The sequence below is a fragment of the Lygodium microphyllum genome, chromosome 10 (assembly GCF_053477565.2).
Source record: "Lygodium microphyllum isolate KBCC chromosome 10, Lygodium_microphyllum_v1.1.10, whole genome shotgun sequence".
NCBI lineage: Eukaryota > Viridiplantae > Streptophyta > Polypodiopsida > Schizaeales > Lygodiaceae > Lygodium > Lygodium microphyllum.
This window is the reverse complement of record NC_141144.1, coordinates 6,993,191-7,019,351: the sequence shown is the minus strand read 5'-3', so window position 1 is coordinate 7,019,351 and position 26,161 is coordinate 6,993,191. Positions and strand designations below refer to the sequence as shown.

General features: G+C 40.7%; 1 protein-coding gene across 3 annotated transcripts in view; it reads right to left on the bottom strand.

Moving 5' to 3' along the window:
• Positions 1–1,646: 1,646 nt before the first annotated feature.
• The window catches only part of LOC148029679 (protein PHOSPHATE STARVATION RESPONSE 1-like), a 39,848-nt gene continuing 15,333 nt past the window's right edge, over positions 1,647–26,161 (bottom strand). For all 3 annotated transcript variants that reach the window (XM_087685959.1, XM_087685958.1, XM_087685960.1), the window contains 6 exons: positions 22,505–22,581; positions 22,368–22,410; positions 22,230–22,287; positions 22,065–22,134; positions 2,091–2,542; positions 1,647–1,997 (listed from right to left, as the gene is read on the bottom strand). In XM_087685959.1, coding sequence (XP_087542085.1) covers positions 1,985–1,997; positions 2,091–2,542; positions 22,065–22,134; positions 22,230–22,287; positions 22,368–22,410; positions 22,505–22,581 — 713 coding nt within the window. In that variant the 3' untranslated portion in view covers positions 1,647–1,984. The remainder of the gene's footprint in view (positions 1,998–2,090; positions 2,543–22,064; positions 22,135–22,229; positions 22,288–22,367; positions 22,411–22,504; positions 22,582–26,161) is intronic.

Here is a 26,161-nt window from a genome sequence, read left to right as displayed (position 1 = left end):
GTAGAGTTGTTGCTGGATCAATTGCGACGTAGAGGAGTTACCTTGGTTGAATGCTATAAAGTTTAGATCAATCGAAGCTGCTCAAATTGCCCCATTGGTTTGAAAGTCACTTTGAAAGAACACTTTCAATGGCTCCTAGAGAAGGTGGCATAAAAGCAAAATTTGGTTCCTTACCCCTTTGGCTGAGAAAATGATGCATTACCTATATTTACGGCTAGTATATTCCCATTCTCTAAGAGCACCTAGAAAGACATTAATAAACTCTTCAAGGCTTTTCATTTGGACATATGATGGGCAACATATTGGGAAAGTTTCTCTTGGCCCACCGTCAACCATGAATAGAACCACTAAGGCACACGATAAGTACTAGACACCTTAAGGGGACTACCAAGATTCTATGTTGATCAGATATTGTCTTCACACTGACACCATCTTGATGAGGGTGACAACTTTTAAAAAATGGCTTCCAATCTTGGCAATTCTTGGACTCATTATTTCATAGTGCAAATGGAAGGGGACTAGTGATGATAAAGGGAATGCCTCCTTTAATCAATCCATATGGTTGGGTTGCTGTAGTCTACGCTAACCAAAGTGAAAGTTGGCCTTCAATCTAAGTCCCAACCAACTCCAAATCCACCAAGATCTCAATCAACTCAAGAGGTAAGGAGGACTTTGAGGCTCTTAGAAGTAATATTCTCTCCTCAAGGCATGGAGGTTTGAAAATCTCCTACACATAAAGCTGAAGACACGGAAAGACAACCTTAAGATGTTCTAGTCTACATGGAGATCCAAGTACCCGCATGCCAAACTGAAGATGTGGAAGTGCAATGCACAAAATTAGGATCCTCTTATGGAGTCACTACTATGCAACCTTACTACCAACGTAAACTCTCTCAAGTGTTGAATGTATCGAATGTATCCCCCTTATGCACATTCTATGGAATGAGGAATCAATCCCTAATTTTCTATGGTCATGTCATGAGGTTAAGGAACTCTGACATAAGGTTGGTAGATGGCTGGAGAAGGAAAGCTTTGATGGCACTATAGACATGAGGGTTGCTCCTTAAAGTGATCAGGCTATGTTGGTTTTGCTATCCTCCTAAAAGGTGGTGATAAGGCAACGTAAGAGACCAAGTCTTAAAGTTCCCTGTGTTAAAGGAAGCTTCAAGAAAGTTACGAAAGTTGTACTCATGTTGCTATGCAAGTGACCCGAACTTTACGAGTCGGTTCACATGTACATATTGTGAGACACTAGGAAACACGAGACAAGTAGGAACTCTTCTCACGCTTCCTTATTCACCTTCATTCAGTTACTTTTGGAGTAACTATTAACTATGGTTATTACACGAGTACCATCAGCTAACTGGGGTTCCCACACTTCACATCTTCATGCCTAGTTGACTTTTTTATCCTTTCTCCTGCGCTCCTGTTCATCACTCTGGTGTTGCTTGGTGGCTTCTAAGTCAGATAGCTTGCAGGCGCACACAAGAAAATACCATTTGTGCTGTCAGACTAGGAGTTTTGGTCACTATCATGGCTAGTTCAGAATTTCCCACATGCCAACTGTAATGCTTTACCAGGAACACGTCCAAGAGTTTACAAACCACCCAGACCACATGTCCAAAATGTTAGAATGACCCAGAAACTCAAGAAAGGAAAGTTAAGTCTACTTTTATTAAAGATTCAGTGTATGTATAGCAACTTAATCATACAGAATTAGATAATCACAATAATTCACATTTTTGAACGGGTTATGAGATGTTGGAAGTGAAGTATGACATCACACATTTTTCCAGTTCCAGTATTACTTCATGATGCACTTTTCTCCTGTAGCAGTGCATTTACTTCCGAGATTGGTTACATGTCCTCCAAAGCATCCATGTACATTTACTTCCGAGATTGGTTACATGTCCTCCAAAGCATCCATGTACACTTGACACCATGCTCAGCACTGGTTTCCACTGCATTATCATGACTGCACTGCTCAACTGTGATGCCTGCAAACACTATGGATAAGAGCAAAGAACCAGAGAAGTAATGCAAGAATATAACCATGACTAGCCACAATCTATATATATCTTGGTCATCACCTTTCAGAAGAGCTCACAGCCTCTTGCTCAGACTGAAATAACCTTGATCCAAAGGGAAGAGTGCCTGATAATTCAAAATCTCCATTATCCCCGCTCTGTCTGACACTATCAACCATCTTCTTCTTTTTCAATGGTGGCTGGCTTGTTGGTCCCTCTGGGCTTGCCAGAGCCAATGGTTGAACATCAGATAACTCAGTTGCATATAAAGCTGAGCCAGCTGGACTACTTCCATTGCCTCTGGTGCTTTGTACCTGTAGCTCATATGAAGACTGTGGAGGATTTGAACTTATTTCAGGAGTTTTGACTCCTAAAGACTCACCCAATTTTGGGACATCTTGCTCAATGGGTGTTGAAGATGACTTCAAAGTTTCACTTATTCTCTGTTGCTCTTCAATAATTTTCTGCAGATACTTCGCCTGAGCCTCAATTCTTAGCTGCAATTGCCGTTGCACCTGCATGGCAACGCCATATTACATAATCATCTTGGCATCCACTGTGATTTCATTAAACAAATGACTAACAGACAAACTGAAAAATAAGTATTAAACAGAAGCAGCAATGTCTCTCTCTATTGCCAGCTGGCTTGTAAAGACCATATTGAAGCTACAAAAAGGTGCTACTCTATTTTATTGGTAGCCTAATTGACAGCCACAGGACCATAGGACATGCAGTAACACTGTTTCAACATGTCTTGAAGGATTAACTTGCCTCTGAACTGAACATCATTGACCCTTCATCACTTGTGTAAAGGGGATCAGTAATGGCAACTTTAATAAGACAACTTTGCCCAACAGCAACTGGGAAATGGTACTTTTTGGTCCTGACTTGAATGAAAAGAGAGACCTTTTCCCAGCTATTGACAGCCACAGGACCATAGGACATGCAGTAACACTGTTTCAACATGTCTGGAAGGATTAACTTGCCTCTGAACTGAACATGATTGACCCTTTATCACTTGTATAAGGGGATCAGTAATGGCAAGTTTAATAAGACAACTTTGTCCAACAGCAACTGGAAAATGGCAGTGTCCTGACTTGAATGAAAAGAGAGACCTTTTTCTAGCTAAGGAAGCCAAAATGCATTTTCTCATACAGCGATCTGATAATCCCAAAGACCATTTTATGAAAAAGATATGAAAGGTTCATTAAAGCACTCATACAAAACAAAAAAGGGACTCATTGCATCAGAGCTTTCACTTACAAAAAAGGGACTCGTTGCATGAGAGCTTTCACTTCATGTAACTTGATGCTGAAGAGGAGAGCACCATTTGATTATGAAACTTTTGCACTCCAGTTTCAATTTTTGGAAGACCCTATATACCTAACCATTACAAGGTGGCTCAATTCTACTACTGGTTGATTACAGGCTTAACTACTCAAAACATGTGACGTTTGTGCCTGGATATAAGAAACTAATGTTCTGACAATGGAGCTGAAAGCATGTTTCATCCTCAAATTGCTACAGCAAAGTTCTTACAAAACATGTAATAGAGTGTCTTCAGAGCTGCTTATATACAGCTACAATGGTAGCTATATAAAGATACACGAATAAAAATTACTTATGTAACAGAGATTTCTTAGCACAATCCCTCGTTTTGCAAAACATAGATTTGTCAACTGATATCTGGATGCTCCCACAAATATGTTTTCTAAAAGATATTTCTGCTGCTGGCTGACTCTGAAGAGCTACATGATGGTGGACTACCATTGTCTGAGGATGAAGTGAGGCCCAAATAGCTAAGCACTGGTCTAAGACTGCAAACAAGACATAAAAGTGTCTGGAAATGAGGAAAAATGGCCCAATGCAATTCACTCTTACACTCCGGAATGGGAATCGACCGAAACTCCGTTAGTGGCGAAAAGTAAATATGTCTTTCTATCAGGAAACCTTACCTAAAAGCTAGTTTGTAACCTATATCAGAAATCCACTTTATAACAATATATTAACATTGTTAAGAAAAAAGGAAGAAAAAGAATTGATTATAAGTTAGTAAGACAAGTACAAAAATACGTCTATGTTTGCCATGGCTTGGGGCTTATAAGCACATAGCAACGATCCCCGCAGTTGGCGCCTGATTTCCAGCCCTCTTCTCACAGTTTGGAGCTGATCCCAGCCAGGCAACTGCTGTTCCTGCACAGACCTACTGCTATACTGCCTGCCACATCATCTACAGTCTGCATTTGGTAGTTTTCTCTCTCCTCAGCTGTCACACAGCTTCTGCAGCTGCATTTGGCAGTTTTCTCTCTCCCACATGCTGTCCTACCTGCGTTTTTCGTTTTTCTCTCTCCTCATTGCTGTCTACATCAGATCCAGCTTCACTGCTGCGTTTGCTGGTATTCGACATCCGGAGGCTGCCTTGCTACGATTTGGGATCTATTCAGAGTACGACACACTCTCCAACTCATTACCCATGCCCTGATCCTTAAGATACAAGAGTTCGAGGTTGAGTATTCATTCACCCCATAGTGTGTTTGCTGCATGAACATCGTATATTCAACAATTATATCACTTCAGTTATTTTCTGTGTTCATTCTCTCTAAGTTACCCTAACCCTAACTGTGTTCTTTTTATCAGTATGTGCTTTGTTGTACAATTGTTATTTGTGTTTCTATGTCAGAGTATTTCTTTAAATGGTATCAGAACCCGATACTCTCTAAGAAACCTAGGCCTTTGATCTAAAAGCTCTTCGCAAGAAGCAAGAACAACAGTAGGTTCAAATGACTTTGAACACATCAACACCAATTCAGTCTCCGGAACAACCTATGCCGAGAACCGAGCGAGAGTGGGCAAAACAGCTTGCTCCACAAAGTTCCGACATGGTGGAAGACACTTCTGACAACACGGAAGAAAGGCTTACAAGCTTTCCACTGAAGAATATCATGTGATCATGGACTTTAGACGAAAGAAGATTGAGGAGCTCGATTGAAGAATTGCCCTTTAGGAGAAGCTACTCAATGAAGGTATGCATGAATTTCTCTCTTCAGATGTTGCGCATAAATCTGATGATATTAGAGGACCGTCGAAACCTCCCTCAGGGATGGGCCCCCCTGTTGGTGAAAGAGAGCCGAAGTATGTTCCATTCTTTCATCCTCTTCCGTCCACTCCAGTGCAAGGTACTTTAGATTCTTCTTTTGTTCCTTCATCTTTTACCTCTTCTACTTTACAATATATTGGTAGAAATCATGAGGAAGATAGAGTACAACCCATTAACTACGGAAAACGTTCACTTGAGGATCAATTCTTGTATGTTAACACATGTCGTGGGGATTATAAAAAAAGACCAGATATCTCTTCTTCTAACTTTACTTCTTTTCAGTTTATTTCTCAAAATCTAAATGAATTTAGTGTTTCTATTTCTACATTGCATGGTGCATCATCATTTTATTTTCAATCATTAAATGGTAAAAATGAACAAAATGCATTCACACCATAAATTCAAAACCCACCCATCCCACCACATTCTTATGTTGCTTTCTACTTTCCTATACATCATTTACATTCCCCTCTCAAACACCTCATGTTGCACATCACACTGCACCAAGAGGTTATGGAAGCATAGGCACAACCTTCAGCTTCAGGACCTCATCCTTTCCTCAATCAGGTGGTGTTCCACCTTCTTCTCACACACTTCTAAGATCACTGCAACATGGGTATCCCCCCAATCTCTCCCGAGTGTGGATCGGTTATTGGTACCACAGCTTGTCTCTATTGCATTACCTAGTGGACCTCTTGGTCATTCTATTGTGCCACAGCCAAGCTTTGGACAAGGCTTTCATGTCCCAATGCCTCCCAATGCCTCCACCTCCATCGGCACCTTATGGAAACATTCATGTTCTAGTGCCTCTGCATCAATCGGCACTTATTGGACAATCCCAACCTATTTCTGCCTACCCACCTTGCCCCCCCTCATTCTTCCTATCAAACACACCCACCACCACCATCTCTTACCCTACACCTCCCTCTCTCTATTGCATTACATAGTGCCTCCACCTCCATCGGCACCTTAAGGAAACATTCATGTTCCAATGCCTCTGCATCAATCGGCACTCATTGGACACTCCCAACCTATTTCTGCCTACCTAGTGTCTCCACCTCCATCGCCACCTTAAGGAAACATTCATGTTCGAGTGCCTCTGCATCAATCGGCACTCATTGGACACTCCCAACATATTTCTGCCTACCTACCTTTCCCCCTCTCATTCTTCCTATCAAACACACCCACCACCACCATCTTACCCTACACCTTCCTTTTCTGACACCTCATGGTTCCAGCTCATCTTCTGCCAAGCATGCTTTCAATGATAAGACCCGTTTTAACGGCTCAAACTTTACCACTTGGGCAAACTTAATGAGGCATACATGTCCTTGGCTTCCAGAACTATGGGACCTTGTACCACCATCTTACCCTACACCTCCCTTTCCCGACACCTCATGGTTCTGCCTCATCTTCTGCCAAGGATGCTTTCAATGATAAGACTCCTTCTAACAGGTCAAACTTTACCACTTGGGCAAACTTGATGAGACATGCATGTCCTTGGCTCCCAGAACCTATGAGACCTTGTGCAAAGGTTGGAACCCCAACCCAATCTCGCACTTATTTCATATGAGGTTGTCCCCTCATGGAAGGCTAGGAATGCCTCTGCTATTGTGAAGCTGATGCAAGGCTTATTACTTGAGTTTCATTCTTAGCTTCAGCATTTTGACTTAGCGTCAGAATGATGGGCACACTCAATTGACCGCTATGCAACTCGAGATAGAACCCATCGTACAAATCTTGACCATGAGCTCCAACTCTTTAAAATCACTAATAGGGATGACTTGAAAATCAAGTTGGCTGAGTATCGGTTACTTCTTGCCAAATTTTCCACTATAGGGACTCCCAAGTCCTCTGACAATCAAGTCACATTGTTTCTGAACAAACTTCCCAAGAAATACTTCAATTTTGTGGAAGGCTTATTGCCTGAGTTTCATTCTTAGCTTTAACATTTTGACTTAGCGTTAGAACGATGGGCACACTTGCCTGACCACTATGCGGCTCGAGATAGGACTCATCATACAAATCTTGACCATGAGCTCCAACTCTTTAAAATCACTAATCGGGATGACTTGAAAGTCAAGTTGGCTGAGTATCGGCGACTTCTTGCCGAATTTTCCACTAAAGGGACTCCCGAGTCCTCTGACAATCAAGTCACACTGTTTCTAAACAAACTTCCCAAGAAATACTTCAATTTTCTTGGCTGAGTATCGACGACTTCTTACCGAATTTTCAACCACAGTAACTCCCAAGTCCTCTGACAATCAAGTCACATTGTTTCTGAAGAAACTTCCCAAGAAATACTTCAATTTTGTGAAAGATATAGTTTCAAAGTCTACCATGTATACTTTCTATGAATTTGAGTATCAGTTGTTGTGTTACACACGGTTGTTCGATCAATTTCATATGAATTCTTTCTCAGAGGGGACTCTTGTTGCTCATTCTCAAAAGGGTCACTAATTGGGATGACTTGAAAGTCAAGTTGGCTGAGTATCGGTGACTTCTTGCCGAATTTTCCACTATAGGGACTCCCAAGTCCTCTGACAATCAAGTCACATTGTTTCTGAACAAACTTCCCAAGAAATAATTTTGTGGAAGGTATAGTTTCAAAGTCTACCATGCATAGTTTATATGAATTTGAATGTCAGTTGTTGTGTTACACAAATTTCAACAGGGGAGACAAGGGTCAAACTCATACTGTCACCGCTCAGCCAGCTCAATCGACAACATTCTCAACTCCAGAGAGCTTGTTTGACTGGTCTGCAGAGACCCACATTGTCTCCATAGAGACATCAAATGCGAGTCTTATCCACATCTATGAGTTGCCTCCTGACGAAGTTATTGCAGAGGCTCACTCGTCACAACTGAGTACTTCAGCTCCTATTTGGATTGTGGACAGTGGAGCTACACATCATATGACTCCTATAGCGGACATTTTCAATTCCTCAGCTCCAACAGACGAGCGGATTCGCGTAGAAAACGACTCCTCGGTCAAGATTTAGGCTCAAGGTAGCGTTAATTTTGCCACTGACAAGGGTCTAGATCTAGCTTCACTGGACAATGTATAGCATATCCCCCAGCTTGGGGTGAACATGCTATCTGTCCAACACCTTTGCTAGTTGGGACAAGCAGTTTTCTTTACAGCAACAACAGTTGAGATCCTTGACGCTCAGACTGGTTTAGTTATCGCTCGTAGTCAGGCACAGCCTAATGGCCTTAACCACATGACACACTTTCTGACTGAGCCGACAGTCGAGGATTCCGTATTCCACAACTTCCAAGCATTAGCCACCTCTCGTGAGCCTACCAACAATGAGCGTCTTTGGCTGTTTTGCTTAGGGCATATTGGTTATGACTCTCTTTATGAGTTATCCCACCGTTTTCTTTACAACGACCGCAGTTGAGATCCTTGACTCTCAGACTGGTTTAGTTATCGCTCGTAGTGAGACACAGCCTAATGGCCTTTACCACATGACACTTTTTGACCGAGCCGACAGCCAAGGGTTCCGTATTCCACATCTTCCAGGCATTAGCCACCTCTCGTGAGCCTACCAACAATGAGCATCTTTGGCAGTTTCGCTTAGGGCATATTGGTTATGACTCTCTTTGTGAGTTATCCCGCCATCAGCTAGTTGAGGGCCTTTCCCATCTAAAACTAGCTCACGATGTCTGTAAAGCTTGTCAACTCGAAAAGCGACATTGTAGCACATTTCCTCAACAATCTACACATCGTGCTGAGGAGCCTCTTAGATTGATTCATGTTGATCTTTGTGGACCAACATCCACTGCCGCCTTGAATGACGTGCTATACCTTTTGATAGTGGATGATTATTCTAGATACATATGGGTGTACTTCCTCAAGTATAAGTCCGATGCTTTTACCTATTTTTTTGCTTGGGTGCTGCTGGTTCATAAGTAGACCGGTCATCGTGTTTGTTGCATGAGGAGTGACAGCAGTGGTGAGTTTATCTCCCACAAGTTTTCCGAGTTTCTACTGAAGTATGGTGTCTCTCGCCAGCTCACCTCTACTAACTCCCCCTCTCAGAATGGAGTCGTAGAGGGTAGGAACCGGACAGTCATGGAAATGGCACGCTCTATGCTATTCGTAGAAAAGCTTTCTGGGCGTCTTTGGGTCGAGGCTATTAACACTTTGGTGTATATCCTCAACCAGTGCTCGATTGCAGCTCTTCTTCAGAAGACCCTATATGACACATTTTTTGGCTTTCGGCCTATCATTTCCCACTTCAAAGTCTTCGGGTGTTGTGCCTATACACACACACCTGATGTTACGATACGAAAGCTCACTCCCCGAGCTGATCTCCTTATTTTTTCCGGATATTCCTCTGAAGCGAAAGCCTATTGTTTCTTCAATCCTCAAGCAAACAAGGTGATCCTTAGGGAAGATATTGTGCAATCTTCTACACAAGATTCCGCTCCTATTCCTTCTTCCACATCATCAAAGATCGTGCCTACTGAGCTTGGTCTACTTCCTGCTCCTGACATTTCTACAGATTCTTCATCTCCCAAGCCCCCTCCGCGAGATTTGTTACCTAGCTGATACTAGCAGACCATGCGGGATTCAAGGATCCTACCACCGAATTTCACCTTAAAGGGACCTAGACGATTTGTTCAGTTTGCTCCTCAAGCTTCATTTGTGTCACTGTTTACAGCCAATTACATAGCGCATTCTGAGCCAAATACATGGCACGAGGCTCTTCAGTACCCTCAATGGCAAAAGGCCATGGAAAAGGAGCTAGAGAGTGTTGACCGAAATGAGACTTGGACATTGGTGGATCGTCCAAGCCACAAGAAAGTCGTCGGGACAAAGTGGATTTTCAAAACCAAGCTAAAAGCTGATGGGACTTTAGATAAGTACAAGGCTCACCTTGTCATGCAAGGATTTCGACAAAAGCATAGCATTGACTATGAAGAGACCTTTGCTCCTACCACAAGTTGACATCATTCCAATTGCTTCTCGTGCTAGCCGCTCACCACGGTTGGCCAATAGATCAAATGGATGTCAAGAGTGCCTTCTTGAATGGTTTTTTGGAGGACTCACGCATACCATTCTACCCCTTATGACCCGAACTTATATATTCAATCTACTGCAGAGGGGATTAACTATATCCTACTATATGTTGACGACTTACTCATCACAGGCTTGAATTTTGCTACCATGGCAGACATCAAGGCAAAGCTTAGTGCTACTTTTGAGATGACAACCCTTGGTTTGTTGTCTTGTTTTTTGGGGATGGAGGTATTTCGTTCTTGGGGGGATGCATTTTTGTGCCACAACAAAAGTACGCACTTCAGCTAGTCAAACAGCACACTTCAGATCAAACACAGAGTGGCCATGCCTCTTGATCCTATTGTCTACTTGTCCAAGGATACCCTAGGACAGCCCTTCGATGCACATACGTATCATTTCGTTGTCGAAAAACTTCTTTGATTAATTCATACTAGGCCACATTTAGCTTACTCAGTTAGCATACTCGGTCAGTATTTCACAACACCTAAGATGTCACATTGGATTGCATGTCTTCGTGTCTTGCATTATTTCTAGTGTACTTTTTCTTATGGCATGACCTATGGTTCTGGTTTATGTTTGCAGGGGTACACTAATTTTGATTGGGTAGGAGATCCCTACACCCGACATGCCCGTGGCGGCTACCTCTTTACCTTGGACACGTCTCCCATTTCTTAGTCTAACCGTACGCAGGAGATGATGGCTGCTTCCACAGCCGAGGCCGAGTACCGAGCTCTCTTTGATGGCACCAGCCACGCCACCTACCTAAGGAGTTTACTAGCGGCACTTCATTTTCATTGCGACTCTCCCACCGTTGTCTACTGCGACAACCAAAGTGTCAAAAGTACCAACCAGGCCACCTACCTAAGGAGTTTACTAGCGGCACTTCATTTTCATTGTGACTTTCCCACCGTTGTCTATTGCGACAGCCAAAGTGTCAAAAGTACCATTGCCCTTGCACGCAATCCGATCATTACACCACGAACATGGCATGTTGGAGTCCACTTTCATTTTTCAAGAGAGCAGATTGAGCTACGCACTATCGGCCTAGAGTTTGTGCCTGCATCCAACAATTTTACAGATATTTTAACCAAAGTGGTCAACCAGTCGGTTCTTCAGTACTGGTTACCCAGAATCGGTTTGGGTACACCCTCCCCTACTTCCTCAGCTTGACGGGGAGAGGGTGCTTCCCTCTTACTTTTCCTTCCAATTTGAGAGAGGGCGGTTTCTACTCTTACCAATGACAGTGATGATGTTTATAGTTTTTTAGATATTCATTCATTTATTCTTTTTTATTGTATTATGGACCTTTGTAACTTCATCCGCATTGTCAAGATGATATGATTGTAAAGGGCGCTGGGACAAGTGAACAATTCCTTTGCGAGGACACTGTCCAAGTGACACCATTGCATTGCATCTTGCGTGAGCATGACATCTTGCATCGCCCTTTGCATTACCCCATGCATTGGCATTCTGTTCATGTAAACATGCATCTATGCGCATTTATCCGGCTTGGTAGGCCTTTGGGCAACCGACGTGCACCCTTTGTCCAATGCCCTATTCTCTTTGGGTGATCACTTGGGCTCCCTCGGTAAGATAACATCGCCTCTGTAGTCTCAGTAGACCACTAGGCAGTCGATGCGCACCCTTTGTCCAATGCTCTGGCTACTTTGGGCTAGGATGCCTTTGGGTAAAAGATCTTTCTCATGGCACCATTGATGGGCCTAAGAGGGGGTGTTGAGCTAAAGATGCATTAGCTAACTTGCTTAATTAAAGAAGAAACCTTGTTTATTTAAAAGAAATGCGATCCTAGAGGGTTTCTATGTCCCATAAGCACAAACCCACTTGGGAGGGCCCAAACTTTCTATGAATACGTATGATGCCCCACCATTCCGTCTACAATCTCGTTTTTACACATTTCAGGTGTTTCAGCTTGCTGCCCACACCCCATTCACGGAGGACATCAGAGCCAAAGATGTCCATTGTTGTCTGCATCAGTTGGTGCTTGATTTCCAACTCTCTTTTCATAACTTGGAGCTGATTCCAACCAGGCGACTGTTGTACTACTTGCCACATCATCTGCAACATGCGTTTGGCAATTTTCTCTCTCCTCCAAGTGTCGCCCAACTTCTGCAGGCTCTCTCTCCCGCAAGCTGTCCTACCTGCGTTTTTAGTCTCTCTCTCTCCTGCAAGCTGTCCTACCTACGTTTTTAGCCTTTCTCTCTCCTCACTGCTGTTTGCATCAGATCCAACTTCTCACTGCTGCATTTGCTCGTGTTCGACATCCAAATGTTGCCTTGCTGCGATTCAAAATCCGTTTAGAGTACGACACACTCTCTAGCTCATTTGCCTTGATCCTTGAGATATAGGAGTTTGAGATTCACTATTCATTCACTGCATAGTGTGTTTGTTACATGAGCATTGTATATTCAGTAGTTATATAGATCACTTCAATTATTTTCTATGTTCATTGTCTCTGAGTTACCCCAACCCTAATTGTGTTCTTTTATCAGTTTGTTCTTTGTCGTGCAATTGTTATTTGTGTTTCTGTGTCAAAGTATTTCTTTACACTGTCGCCTACCCTAAAGGCACTTGCGTTATCAGCCTAGCAACCTTATCATTAGCATTTGCTGCTCCTCATCATCTCCAACATTGGCGACCTCTCCAAAAGGATCTATTTTACTCTAGAACACTGCCTTGACACTTGCTGTTGTGTTTATACATGTCACCCAATTCTTGGAGGCTACATTTTGCAAATTCGACAATCTTCTACCTATCCAACTCTAGCATCACTATTTACTGCATTCGTTGCTGTCCAACATCTAGAGGCTGTCTTGCTGCATTTCAGATCCATCAAGAATACAATACGATCTCTAACTCATTAGCTCTGCCTCAATCCTCAAGACACAAGAGTTCCCTGCACGGTTTGTTTGCTACATGAGCATCACATTGTACTTATCAATTGATTCAAATCTTCATTAAGCTCATTGTCTCCAAGTTACCCTAACCCTAACTATTATCTATTGAGTTTATGCTTTGTCATACGCTTCCATTTATGTTTTTGCCTTAGGATATTTCTTCATATGTTATCAGAGCTAGGTTCTCTCCACAAAAACCTCAATCCTTAATTCGAATGCCCTTCGCAAGATGCATGAATAACATGAGGGCAAGATGACTTCGAACACATCTTCACTAATATGCTCCCGAGCCTAGCACATTGACAAATGAGACGAAATGGACCTCACAGCTTGCTTCTTCAACCCTTAGGCACAGCCTTTAGGTTCATCTTTTCCTTATCTGGGAGGTATTCCCATGATGGAAGTTCATCCTCCCATTCAAAAACTTTCAAGATTTTCATGGCCTTGGAATGCCACCCAACCATTACCAAGTGTGGATCAATAGATATCACAATTTGCCTCCATGGCATTACCTAGTGGCCCTTCTCATTATTTTGTTGTGCCCCAATCGACAATTGGACAAGGCTTACGTGTCCCATTGCCTCTACCTCCACCACCACTTTACAGAAACATTTGTGTTCCAATGCTTCCACATCAATCGGCACCCATTAGACATTTGCAATCTATTTTTGCCTACCCACCTTCTATACCTCCTGCTTATCCTTGTCTACCAACTCATCCTTATCCATCTTATTTCACGTGTCCAATATCTCTTGGTTATTTCTACTCATTAGTCAAATGTGCCTTTAATGACAAGACTCATTTTAATAGGTCAAACTTCACTATTTGGTCAAACCTAATGAGACATGTCCTTGACTCACAAAATATAAGATATCATTGTGCAAGGATTGAAACCCAACATGATCTCACACTTGTTTCATATAAGATTGTCTTGACATGGAGGCTAGAAATGCCTCTACTCTTATCGAGCCAATACAATGTATATTACCTAAATTTCATTCACATCTTCAATACTTTGACTTAGCATCTGAGCATTGGGCACACTTAATTGACATCGATATAGCTCCAAAACTTTAAAACCACTCATAGGGATGACTTGAAAGTCAAGTTGGCAGAGTATCGGCTCCTTCTCCCAAGTTTTCTACGAAGGGGGCTCCTAAGCCCTTAGACAATCAAGTCACATTGTTTCATAACAAGCTGCCAAGGAAATACTTCCATTTCGTGTGTTGCATTTTGTGCAATAGGTGATCTCACAACCCACTACGCCCACATTCTATGAATTTGATTATTAGCCACTATGTTAGTTATGCTGGTTGCTCGATCAGTTTCATAGTTTGACCTCTACAAAGGAGGCTCTTGTTGCTTCTTCTTAGAAGAGGTAACAAGGCAAGGGCAAACAGAAATCAAAACTCAAATCAAAATCAAAAATTAAACCAAAATCACAATCAAAAAAAGCCTAATGAGACCCAAGGAAGCTTCCAATCATCTCTAAAGCCCGGTGACAAAATCTACCAATGAAAAATCAATATTGTTAATATTGTCAAAAGGCTGGCCATTTTGAAGACAAGTATCTATCACAATCAAGAGGCACTTGCTACTCGCTTGGGCAACCCCCGACAAGAGAGGCGAGGTTGTGGCAACCATCAATAGGGGTAGAGACAAGGTCAGACCCAACGCTGCTACAAGTCAACCATCACAATCGATGAAGTTGGCTTCTCTAACTGCATTTCAAAGGCCCACATCATCTCTGCAAAGACATTTGAGGATGCCACTCTTATCCGCATCTGTGAGTTGCCTTCTAGCGAGGTGGCTACAAAGGCCCACTCATCACAGCCGAATAATTCAGCTACTCCTTGGATTGTGGACAGTCGAGCTACTCATCATATGACCCCCATTGAGGACATTTTCATTTCCCGAGCCCTTGCAGCCAGGAGAATCTAAGTTGAAAACAACTCCTCAGTCAAGATTTTGACCCACGGTCACATCGATTTGCCACTGACTAGGTAGGGCTAGTATCACACTATCCTGAATATGTATACTATGTTTCCTAACTTAGGATAAACTTGTTATCAGTTCAACAACTTTGCCACTTGGTAGAGCAATCTTCTTTATAGCGTCCACAATCTCAAGGTTCTTAACTCTCAGAGTGGTTTAGTGATTGCTTGCGGTGAGGCACAACCTAGTGAAGTGTATCATGACACAGTTTCTTCCAAGGCGTATTCTGAGGATTCTGAGTTCCACCACTTCCAATACAAGCTTTAGTCATTGCACGAGAGCCTTCGAGCACTAAGTGTCTTTAGCATTCACTTCGAACATCTCGAATATGACTCTCTCTATGAGTTCTTGCATCGACAAATGGTTGATGGCCTTCCAAGCCTAAAGCTATTGTGGAATATCTGTAATTCCTGTCAACTTGAAAAGCAGCACCATACTCCATTCCCTCAACAATCTTCACATTGAGCTACAGTGCCTCTTAGATTGATTTTTGTGGGCCAACATTCACCGTTGCCTTAAATGGCGCATTGCACTTCTTTTTTATTATGGATAATTGTTCTAGATACATGTGGGTATTCTTTCTCAAGCATAAGTCCAATACCTTTATATATTTCTTTGCTTGGGTGCAATGCAACCGGTGCATAACCAAACTAGTTGTCGTGTAGAATGCATGGGAAGTGATAGTGAGGGCGAGTTCACAAAATTGGCATGACTTCTCATGCCAATTTATCTCTACCAATTACCCTTCACAAAATGGAGTCATAGAGTGTAGGAACCGGAATATCATGAACATGACACGCTCTATGTTATTCATGGCAAAGCTCCGTGAGCACCTTCGTGTCGAGGTTGTAAACACTTTGATGTACATTCTCAACCATTGCTTGACTGCAGCTCTCCCTCAAAGGACAGTGAATGAGGCATTGTTTGACTCTCAACCTGTAGTTTCCCACTTTAGCCTTTGGGAGTCATGCCTACACATGCCCCTAATGATAAGATAGGCAGGCTCCTTCCTTGAGCTGATCTTCTAATCTTTGTAAAATACTCCTCTGAACAAAAGTCTATCATCTATTCAATCCTTAGACAAAGAAGGTGATAGAAGGTAATCATTAAGAGAGAGGTGTTGTTTGATGAGAGAAAAATTGTGCACCTTTTTGCACCGGACTCTGAGTTATTTCCTCAAAGATCATGTCTTCTGAGTCGAGTCTATAGCCCGCTCTTAACACACCTATAGTTTGTTCTTCTCCCAAGTCCCCCTCCAAGATGCTCATTACCTTGTTGCTACTAGCAAACCATGCACCATTCAAGGATCCTTCCACTAGATTCTACTTCGGAGGACCCTAGAAGATCTGTCCCACTTGCACCTCAAGCATCATTTATATCACTATTTCTAGCTCATTACATAATACATTCTGAGCCAAATAGTTGGGAAGAGACTCTTCAACACCCCCAATGGCAAGAGGCCATGGAGAAAGAGCTAGAGAGTATTGACCGAAATGAGACTACAACCTTGGTGGATCGTCTCAACCGCAAGAAAGTCATCAGGACGAAGTGGATTTTTAGAATTAAGGTTTTAATAGAGACAAGATACTAACTACAAAGAGACATTTGCTCCTATCGTACAATTGATATCATTTTTTCTATTGGTCGCACTCACCGCACGCTATGGTTGACCAATCTACCAGATGGATGTCAAAAGTACCTTTTTAACCGGTTATCTAGAGAAGAAAGTCTATGTGGAGCAACTATCCAAATTTTCTTCTAAAAATAAGGTCTTTCACTTACAGAATCAAGCGAGCACTTCAGTCTTGATTCTAGAGGATAGATGAGTTTCTACTCCTTATGACCCAACTCTTACACGTCCACTTTATTTCAGAGGGATTGAACTATATTCCACTATATGCATATGATTTACTTATCACTAGCTCAAACTCTATTGCCATAGGTAGTTTGATATAGGAGAAGTATTATATGTCATAGCAAAAGTACACTCTTCAATTAGTCGACCAATATTAGACGAATCAAACATGACTTGTGGCCACACCCCTTGATCCCATTGTCCATCTTTCTAAGGATACCCTAGATCAACCCTCCGACATGCAATACCTATAGAATTGTGGTGACAAACTTCTCTGGTTAATTCATACAAGATCACATTTGGCTTTCTCGGTTAGTTTACTAAGTATTTCACTGCACCTAGGATGTCACAGTGGATTGCATATCTTCATGTTTTGAGATACTCGCAAACTATCTATTCTTGTGGCTCGACATATAATTCCAATTAATGTTTACAGGGATACAATAACTCTGACTAGGCAAGAGATCCTAATACCCAACGTTTCCATGGCAACCATCTCTTTACCTTGGGCATGGCATCCATCTCTTGGGCTAGCCGCAAGCAAGAGACGATGGCAGCTTTCATAGTTGAGACTGAGTAGAAGTCTCTCTTTGATGGTACCACGAAGACTATCTACTTGGAGAGCTTACTAGTAGCACTTTGGTTCCCATGTGTTGTACCAACTATCCTCTGCTACAACACACAGAGTGCAATTGTGCCAACATCATTACACCTCAAACGCGGCATGGTGAAGTTCATTCTTAATTCACTAGAGAGCACGTTAAGCTAGACACTATCCACCTAAAGTGTGTGCCTTCATTAGATTTTTTTGTAGACATACTGACCAAGGCAATCAATCGACCAATGCTTCAATACTTGCTACCTAAGATTGGCTTGGATACTAAAACCAACCTTCCTTCAGTAGATGGATGGTAATTCCCTAATTTTAACTTAGATACAACCGTAACATTTATTACAAAACTGAGAAATACAAATTTACTTACAATCTTGGACGATGGACACACTGCTGGCCCCAAAATTGGTGCCCCTTTCGGTATTTATTTATCTTAATTCAAAAAGATAATGTACATTGGACAATGGACACGCTCTATTGGCCCCAAGACTAACGCCCCTTTCGGTATTTATTTAACTTAATTGAAGAAGATGTTGATGTGCAGTCAGAATACCTTTCGATATTCCAACTCCCCTTACTGTCCAAAATGACCAGCAAGTCTTTATCCGATTTACCCCTTGATTTGGACAATCGATCAACCTTCACTAGCTTTGATGAAAATGAAAAATGCCCCAAATTAATTGATTTGGGATCCCTCCGCTTGAAATTGACTAAAAACAACTTCAGCCCTGTTGAATCCTAGACTTGGAACTTCCAATTTCCAGCACGCTTTCGAAGACTACTACAAGACTCTAATTTCTTCTGCAGATTAGGGTTTACAACAAAGAAATTTGAAATTTCTCAACCTTTGGTGATCTCAATGCTTGCTATAATCTTCGAAGCAAGGCAAGGTTGGGAGTTGAGAGAGAATGCTAGGAAGAGAGAAAATTTATGCTTTCTTCGTGAAGAATTGAAAAAAATCTGTCATTTATTGTTATTGCCCTATCTAAACATCATGTAGATACTATCACCTGCTGTTGATTGGTCTTCTCCTACCCTTGGTTGTCTCAAAATGTCCTCTAATGACTGCTAAGGAGAGAGAAAATTCAAACTTTCTTCTCAAAGAACTAAAGAAAATCTATCATTTATTATTGTTGCCCTATCTCAACATCCTATAGATGCAATCACATGCTGTTGATTGGTCTTCTCCTACCCCTGTCTGCCTCAAAAGGTCCTCCAACGGACCCAAATCAAACCAACCGCATCTCCTTCCTCTCTCTTGCAAGCTGAATACACTAAAATGCCTCTCTTCAGTCTCTAAAGATGTTTTTCAATCTTGCATGGGCATTTTTGAAAAGTGACAGTCTTTCCAAATGGTTTTTTTAACATTATCCATAATTAAATATTAATTTTAAGTCTTTAAATATTAAAAATTAATCTAATGATTATTTAGATGCCTTGAAAAATAATCTAACCGACCAATAATTAAATTGGCTAGACAACTTCCATTTCTGAGTGTCTTTGCATCATCTTTGACCATCAAATTGGTGTTAGGTGCCATTAAATACCACTTTTCTAATTTCACCAACTGACACTTATGGCCAAATGAATAACATAAGCCAACAACTGCCACCAGATACCACCAAGCACATATGCAGCATAACTTGTAGCAACTTTTGCCTTTGACATTCCGTGATTTCCTCATATCCCAAGCTCGTAAATTTACACTAACTCCAATTACACCTCACATGTGTAACATTTACTTAACCATGTGATTAAAAACTAATCCACATATTAAGTGAGGTTCCAAAAATAAATATCCTCATGGCACCCCTTCTTTACGAGTGTCTCTATGCAATCTTTGGCCATTAGATTGGTGTTAGGTACCATTAAACACCACTTTTTTAGTGTCATCAACTGACACTTATGGCCAATTGAATGACCTAGACCAACAACTAGCACCAAATACCAACGAGTACTTATATGGCATAACTTATAGCAACTTTTGCCTTTAACATTTTGTGATTTCCTCGGGTCCCAAGCTCGTAAATTTACTCTAACCCTAGTTACACCTCACATGTGTAACATTTACATAACCATGTAATTAAAAATTAATCCACATATTAAGTGAAGTTTCATAAATGCATGTTCTCATGACAGATACACCCTCCCATACTTCTTAAAGTTGAAGAGGAAAGGAAGATTCCCTCCATCTTTCCCTTCCAATTTGAGAGCGGCCACGATATTATATACAATTTTTTTCAAACATTATGTGTATTATACTTTGTATTTTCATTTGCATCATCAAGATAACATGATTATAAAAGGACATTTAGGCAACTGGAACAATTCGCCTACAAAGGCAATGTCCAAGTGGCACGATTACATAGCATTTTACATGACCATGATCAAACCTACATTGCCTCGTACATAACTCCAATGCATTGACATTTTGTTCTCGTGAACATGCATCTATGTGTATTCGTTCTTTTTAGGTCTTTTTAAGTGGTAGACTGCATTGCCTCGTACATAACTCCAATGCATTGACATTTTGTTCTCGTAAACATACATCTGTGTATTCGTCCTTTTTCGGTTTTTTTAAGTGGTAGACTCTGGATACATTATATTCGTGGGCATTACACAAGGCAACTCTTACTTGCTTTGCTTTGCTACTCTGCCTTCCACACATAATTTTTTCTCTCTCCATATGCCCCCACCCCAATATTTTCTTCAACCATCTTAAGTCCATTCCTTTGTCGTCCACAACCAGTAATGGTAGGGATAGCTTGCTTATTTTGTGAAAGTTTTGGGTTTAACCATTTCTTAGTCTCCTGTCAATTAGTTAGTCGACAACAACCTATATTTTTTAAAACACTCTCTCCACATTTAAAAAAAAGGTTCATTGTGGTTTCATCTGTCTTTGCAAGACTTAGCAGACCTTTGATAGCCTCTTTTGGAAACCCTGATATGCTTAATTATGAAAAATCCTAAAACAAAGAGCAGTTCAAGAAAGTTAAAACAAGTAGAAATTTGAGGTCCCAAAACTTCTATAAATAGGCACGTTGCCATCCATTCAGCCCCAATCTCGTTTTTGTGAGTTTCAAGCCCTCTAGCTTCGCTGCCCACGCCCCCTTTGTGGAGGACATCTCAACCAAAGCTGCCCATCATTGTCTACCACCATTCAATGCTCATTTCTAACCTCCTCTTTGCAATTCTCACCCCTAGGAGCTGTCACCAATTATCGCCTACCCTCCAAGAGCTTGTGTTATTAGCCTAGCAATCTCATCATCTGCTTTTGTTGCTCCTGTATCATCTCTAACTACTAGCAACCTCTCCCAAAGGTTACATTTTACTCCAAAAGGCTGTGTTTTTCTCCAAAAGGCTGAGTTTGACACTTTCAATTGACTTTATCACTTCCTGTCTATTGCCCAATTCTTGGAGGCAGTATTTTGCAGATTTCACTCTCTTTTGCTTGACCGATACTAATCCAGCATCACTGTTTGCTGCTGCAATCCAACATATACAGGCCACCTTGCTGAGTTTCAAGATCCATCGAGAGTATGATAAACTCTCCCCCACTCATTACCTCTGCCTCCGCCCTCGAGGCACAGTTCTCATTCCCTACACAATTTGTTTGTTGCATGAGCATCGTATTCTATTTACTCATGGATTGATCTTCACTATGTTCATTGTCTCCGAATTACCATAAACCTAACTGCATTATGTTGAGTTTATGCTTATTTATCTTTCTTCACATACCCTAGCCGCAAAAACAACACATTGTGCACAATTTCCTTCCATGCTGGATCTATTGTTCCAAAACATCTTATTATTTGCCATGGACAGATTGGTACCTACAAATATCTCAACCATTACGCTGGTTGTTCTCATCTTGCACACGAAGCAGTGTTCCAATTGTTTACATGGTTGCGAAAAGATTGCACACAAAAAGCACAACAAATGGTGACCAGCACAAGCACAAAATAACTTTGCTTGCAGCACCAAACTTGGAGTTAGTTGCTTGTTGAGCTTTGAAAATGGAAGAGTAATCTCAAATGAAATGATTTTGATACTACAGTTCCCTTCAAGAAACTCTTACGTGAAAGAAAGGTGAGATTAATCATAAATCATATTATCATGAAACCATCACCCAAATACCTATCTCCAATCCTCCTTTCTGCAGGTGTGGATCTAATTTGCAGATAATATATTTCATGGAGCATATCCTATTGCTGCCATACCTAACATCTTAGCAGATGCCAGACTGATTCTTCATAAACCCTTTTTTAAACAGTACTTCAATACTAGCATTGCCAACATAAGATAGATTGGTTGTATACTAACTGTCGAGGTGCATCTATCCTATAGAAGCAGACTTTGATTACTACAAACAAAATTGATATGAAATATATTTGCCTAAAACTTCAAAACCTTGAGCTTTATCCAAAGTTTTCAAGTTCTTCAAGTTCATTTACACGTGTAAAACAACCTATAGCAATAAAAAGCAGAAAAAAGATTAGGCTTAAAAGATCCTGCAGTGTGGGATAAAAATACCTCGAGCTGTTCATGCAAGCGCTTCTGGACTTCCATCTGCATCCGCAAAGCTTCTGTAATTTGTAGCCCACTAAGGAAAAAAACACTTGGAGGTTACTTCAGAACACAAGATATTGTATTGGCTTCCCCTTTGAGTGGGAAAAGACTTTAACAAGCACTACTTACGAAGTGGAATCCAGATTGGATAAAATGTCCCCACTAGCTGTTTTTTCAGATTTTGCACCTGTACAACATATACTAGAACATGAATGGGCAACTTGTCTTTAGACAGTAGAGTACCAAAAAACTATGAAGCTGTCTTACCATCTCCACTAGACTCGGGGATATATTTGGCAAGCCTATATTTCTGCAAGGACATGAGCAATGTCTTTGATAAATGCTCTTTATACGCTGGATATACATAACAAAAGTCTTGTAAGTTTTTTTTTTAAACATCAGACCTGCAAATGACTCTTAACATGGTATATAGTGAGGCCTTGGACGGCCATGGCTCTTAGCACACCCTTTGGAGTAGCTCCTGTTACATTACATGTCTTGTATCAATAAGAATAATAAACAACCTACATAAAAATGGCAGAATAGCTCCGGTTACATTACATGTGTTGTATCAATACCAATAAGAAACACATACTTTAACCTCCCTCTCCCCCCTCCCTCCCAAAAAAATAGAAAAAAGAGAATGCCCTCCTCCCCCTTGGGGGGATCTCATTCCAAAAATCAAAACAAGGAAACAAGACTGTATGTGCCCCACCCACCCCAAAAAAAAAAAAAAAAAAAACAGTGCCCTTCAAAGGGACTCATTTCAAAATGAAAAGAAGGTACAAGACTGTCGACTGTCTGTAAGCATATCCTGAAATACCTCAGAAAATTCAGTTTACTGTGCAAAAGTTACCTAAAACTGGAAAGTTGTGCTGAAATGAAAAGCAAGAGAGGAATAGCTTTGGCCTCTCTCTGACATACAAAATTTCCAAAAAAAAAAAAAAAACAAACAAATTTGATATTGCTTCAAGTGAAATGACTGGGCCATTCAGACGCAGTACCTTCCATTGGTATAGCTATTTATATCCACATTGCATACTACAAATGCATGCATATGATAGATCCAATAGTGATGCAATGTGACATAGATGACTTACAGACAGATGGTTTAAAGTTGTGTGCAGGCAGAAGCATATTTATTAAGCTTCTGTCAATGATGGCACTGCTGTACATCTCATCATCTGAATTTGTTAAACCTGATCTCTGTTATCCAGAGCACAAAGGTATATATACACAACTCAGGTAACATGAACAAGCATAAGGATAGTCTAGAAAATAACCAGAATCAGGAAAATTACATTCCCAACGAGGCTTTAATGCCATAAAACCAACATTTGTGAACCCGTGTCATGTAGATACCAAACCAGCAAATGGATAAATCATAACATTGCATAAGAGGTTCTATGATTACAACAGTTGGACAGGGTGTTGTTTGTGCAAATAGTTGACAAAAAAGACCCGTATGTAAAAGAATCATATCTACTAGATGTCCAAGAGCACCCTAAGAAACGGCATGCCTGTGTGTCTTCTCCTACCCATATTACTGTTGATCACTAAAATAAAAAATCCAAGACTTAATAAGAGATAAGCTTCAATATCTCAAAGCTCATGTTGATTATAAGCATAGTTTCCATTCATTTCGGAAATAGGAGTTTCGAAAACTAGAAGAAACGGAGTTTCGGAGTTTCAGCCATTTGAAATTTTTGTGGAAATAGTATTTTGGAATCTACCAATAAATTATAATATAAATAATAATATATGTATTTTGTGCATATAAATATACATATATATACACATACCAGGCACATATTAGTAGAGACTAGAGTCACTAAACAATCTTAATTTTGAACACAAGAATCCAAGACCCATGATTCACAAAAAGTTTTGTGGAAACAATGTTTTGGAATCTACCAATAAATTATAATATAAATAATAATATATGTATTTTGTGCATATAAATATACATATATATACACATACTAAGCACATATTACTAAAGACTAGAGTCACTAAACAATCTTAATTTTAAACACAAGAACCCAAGACCCATGATTCACATTGCATAATTTCACACAGTTATCAGCATTAAGTAATCTTACATCACCCAACATAACTTGCGATATTTTGAAACAAAGCAACCCACATGTAATATGTCACATAAAACCTAAAATCAAAAGTGTGACATCATAACATTTGTCATCCGAGAATCATGACTCAAAACTTAAAAGTCAAGTTCATAAGAGTAACACAACACCAATTAGGATTAGGGCCATGGTAATATCTTGGCTACAAGCTGCCTAAACATCAAACAAACGAAATATAAGGCTCAAATATGTACACCTAGCTGGCAAGACTAAAATTTCCTTATGTCCTGGCTGAAAATTGTACGGCTTCAAATCTAATTGTCAATAGGAAATGTATTTTTGAAACCTCACTTAACATGTGGATTAATTTTTAATCACATGATTAAGTAAATGTTGCACATGTGAGGTGCAACTGGGGTTAAAGTAAATTTTTGAGCCCACAACCCGAAGAAATCACAAGATGTCAAAGGCAAAAGTTGCTATAAGTTATGCCGCATAGGTACTTGGTGGTATCTGGTGCCAATTGTTGGCCTAGGTCATTCATTTGACTATAAGTGTCAATTAGTGACACTAGAGAAGTGGCGTTTAATGGCATCTAATGCCAATCTGATGGTCAAAGATGGCGCAGAGACACTCGCGAATGGAAGTTGCCTAGCGAATTTAATTATTGGCCAATCATATTATTTTTCAAGGTACCGAAATAATTATTAGATTAATCTTCAATATTTAAAGACTGAAAATTAATATTTAATTATGGATAATGCTGAAAAAACCATTTGGGAAGGCTGCCACTTGTCAAAAATACCCATGCAAGACTGAAAAACATCTTTAGAAGCTAGAGAGAGGCATTTTTAGTGTATTGAGCTTGCTAGAGAGAGGGAGGAGATGCTGTTGATCCGATTTGCAGCCATTGGAGGACCTTTTGAGGCAACTAGGGGCAGGAGAAGACCAATCAACAGCAAGTGATAGCATCTATAGGCTGTTGAGACAAGGCAACAATAGTAAATGACTAATTTTCTTCAGTTCTTTGCATCTACAAGCTATTGTGGCAGGGCAGCAACTGCATTTGACTGATTTTCAATCATTATTCGCAACAAAACTTTGAATTTCCTCTCTCTACAACTTTCTCTCTCATCACCTAACCATTTCACAACCTTGCTCCGAAGATCTCAATATTTGGACTCTTGGAGGCTGAGAAATTGTAAATTTCTAGAGTTTAGCAACAGCCTTGGAAAGCATGCCAAAAATTGAAAGCTCCAAGACTTGGATTCAATAGGGCTGAAGAAGAATTTCAGCTAAATTCAAGTGGAGGACTAGCCGACCATTGAATTTGGGAAATCTCCATCGTCTACAAAGTGGGTGAAGACCAATTAAGTACCCGAATCAAAAGGCAAAATAGATTGAAGACTTACTAGTCATTTTGGACAGCAAGAGGAGTTTGGATTGCGAAGGGGATCGGGAGAATTCCATTGTAAATCAACTTTTTCTTCAATAAAGCTAAAGAAATACCGAAAGGGGCACCAATTTTGGGGCCAATTGGGAAATTTCCATCGTCTACGAAGTGGGTGAAGGCAGGCAAAATAGATTGAAGACTTGCTAGTCACTTTGGACAGCAAGAGGAGTTTGGATTGCGAAGGGGATCGGGAGAATCCCATTGTAAATCAACTTTTTCTTCAATAAAGCTAAAGAAATACCGAAAGGGGCACCAATTTTGGGGCCAATTGGGTGTGCATTGTCCAAGATCACTAGGTAAATTTGTATTTTCAGATTTGCATTAATTCTTTTCTGCTATAATTAAGTTGTAATCAGGGATTTACCACCCATCCACGAAAGGAAGGCTGATTACACTGATATCTGCAAGAAAACAAGTGGAATGTTCACAAACAAATGACTCTTAAGGCGGAAATAGTGCAAAGATGGCTGGCAAGACAAAAAATTTCATGTACCTCGGCTGAGAGTTGCAGAAATTCAGGT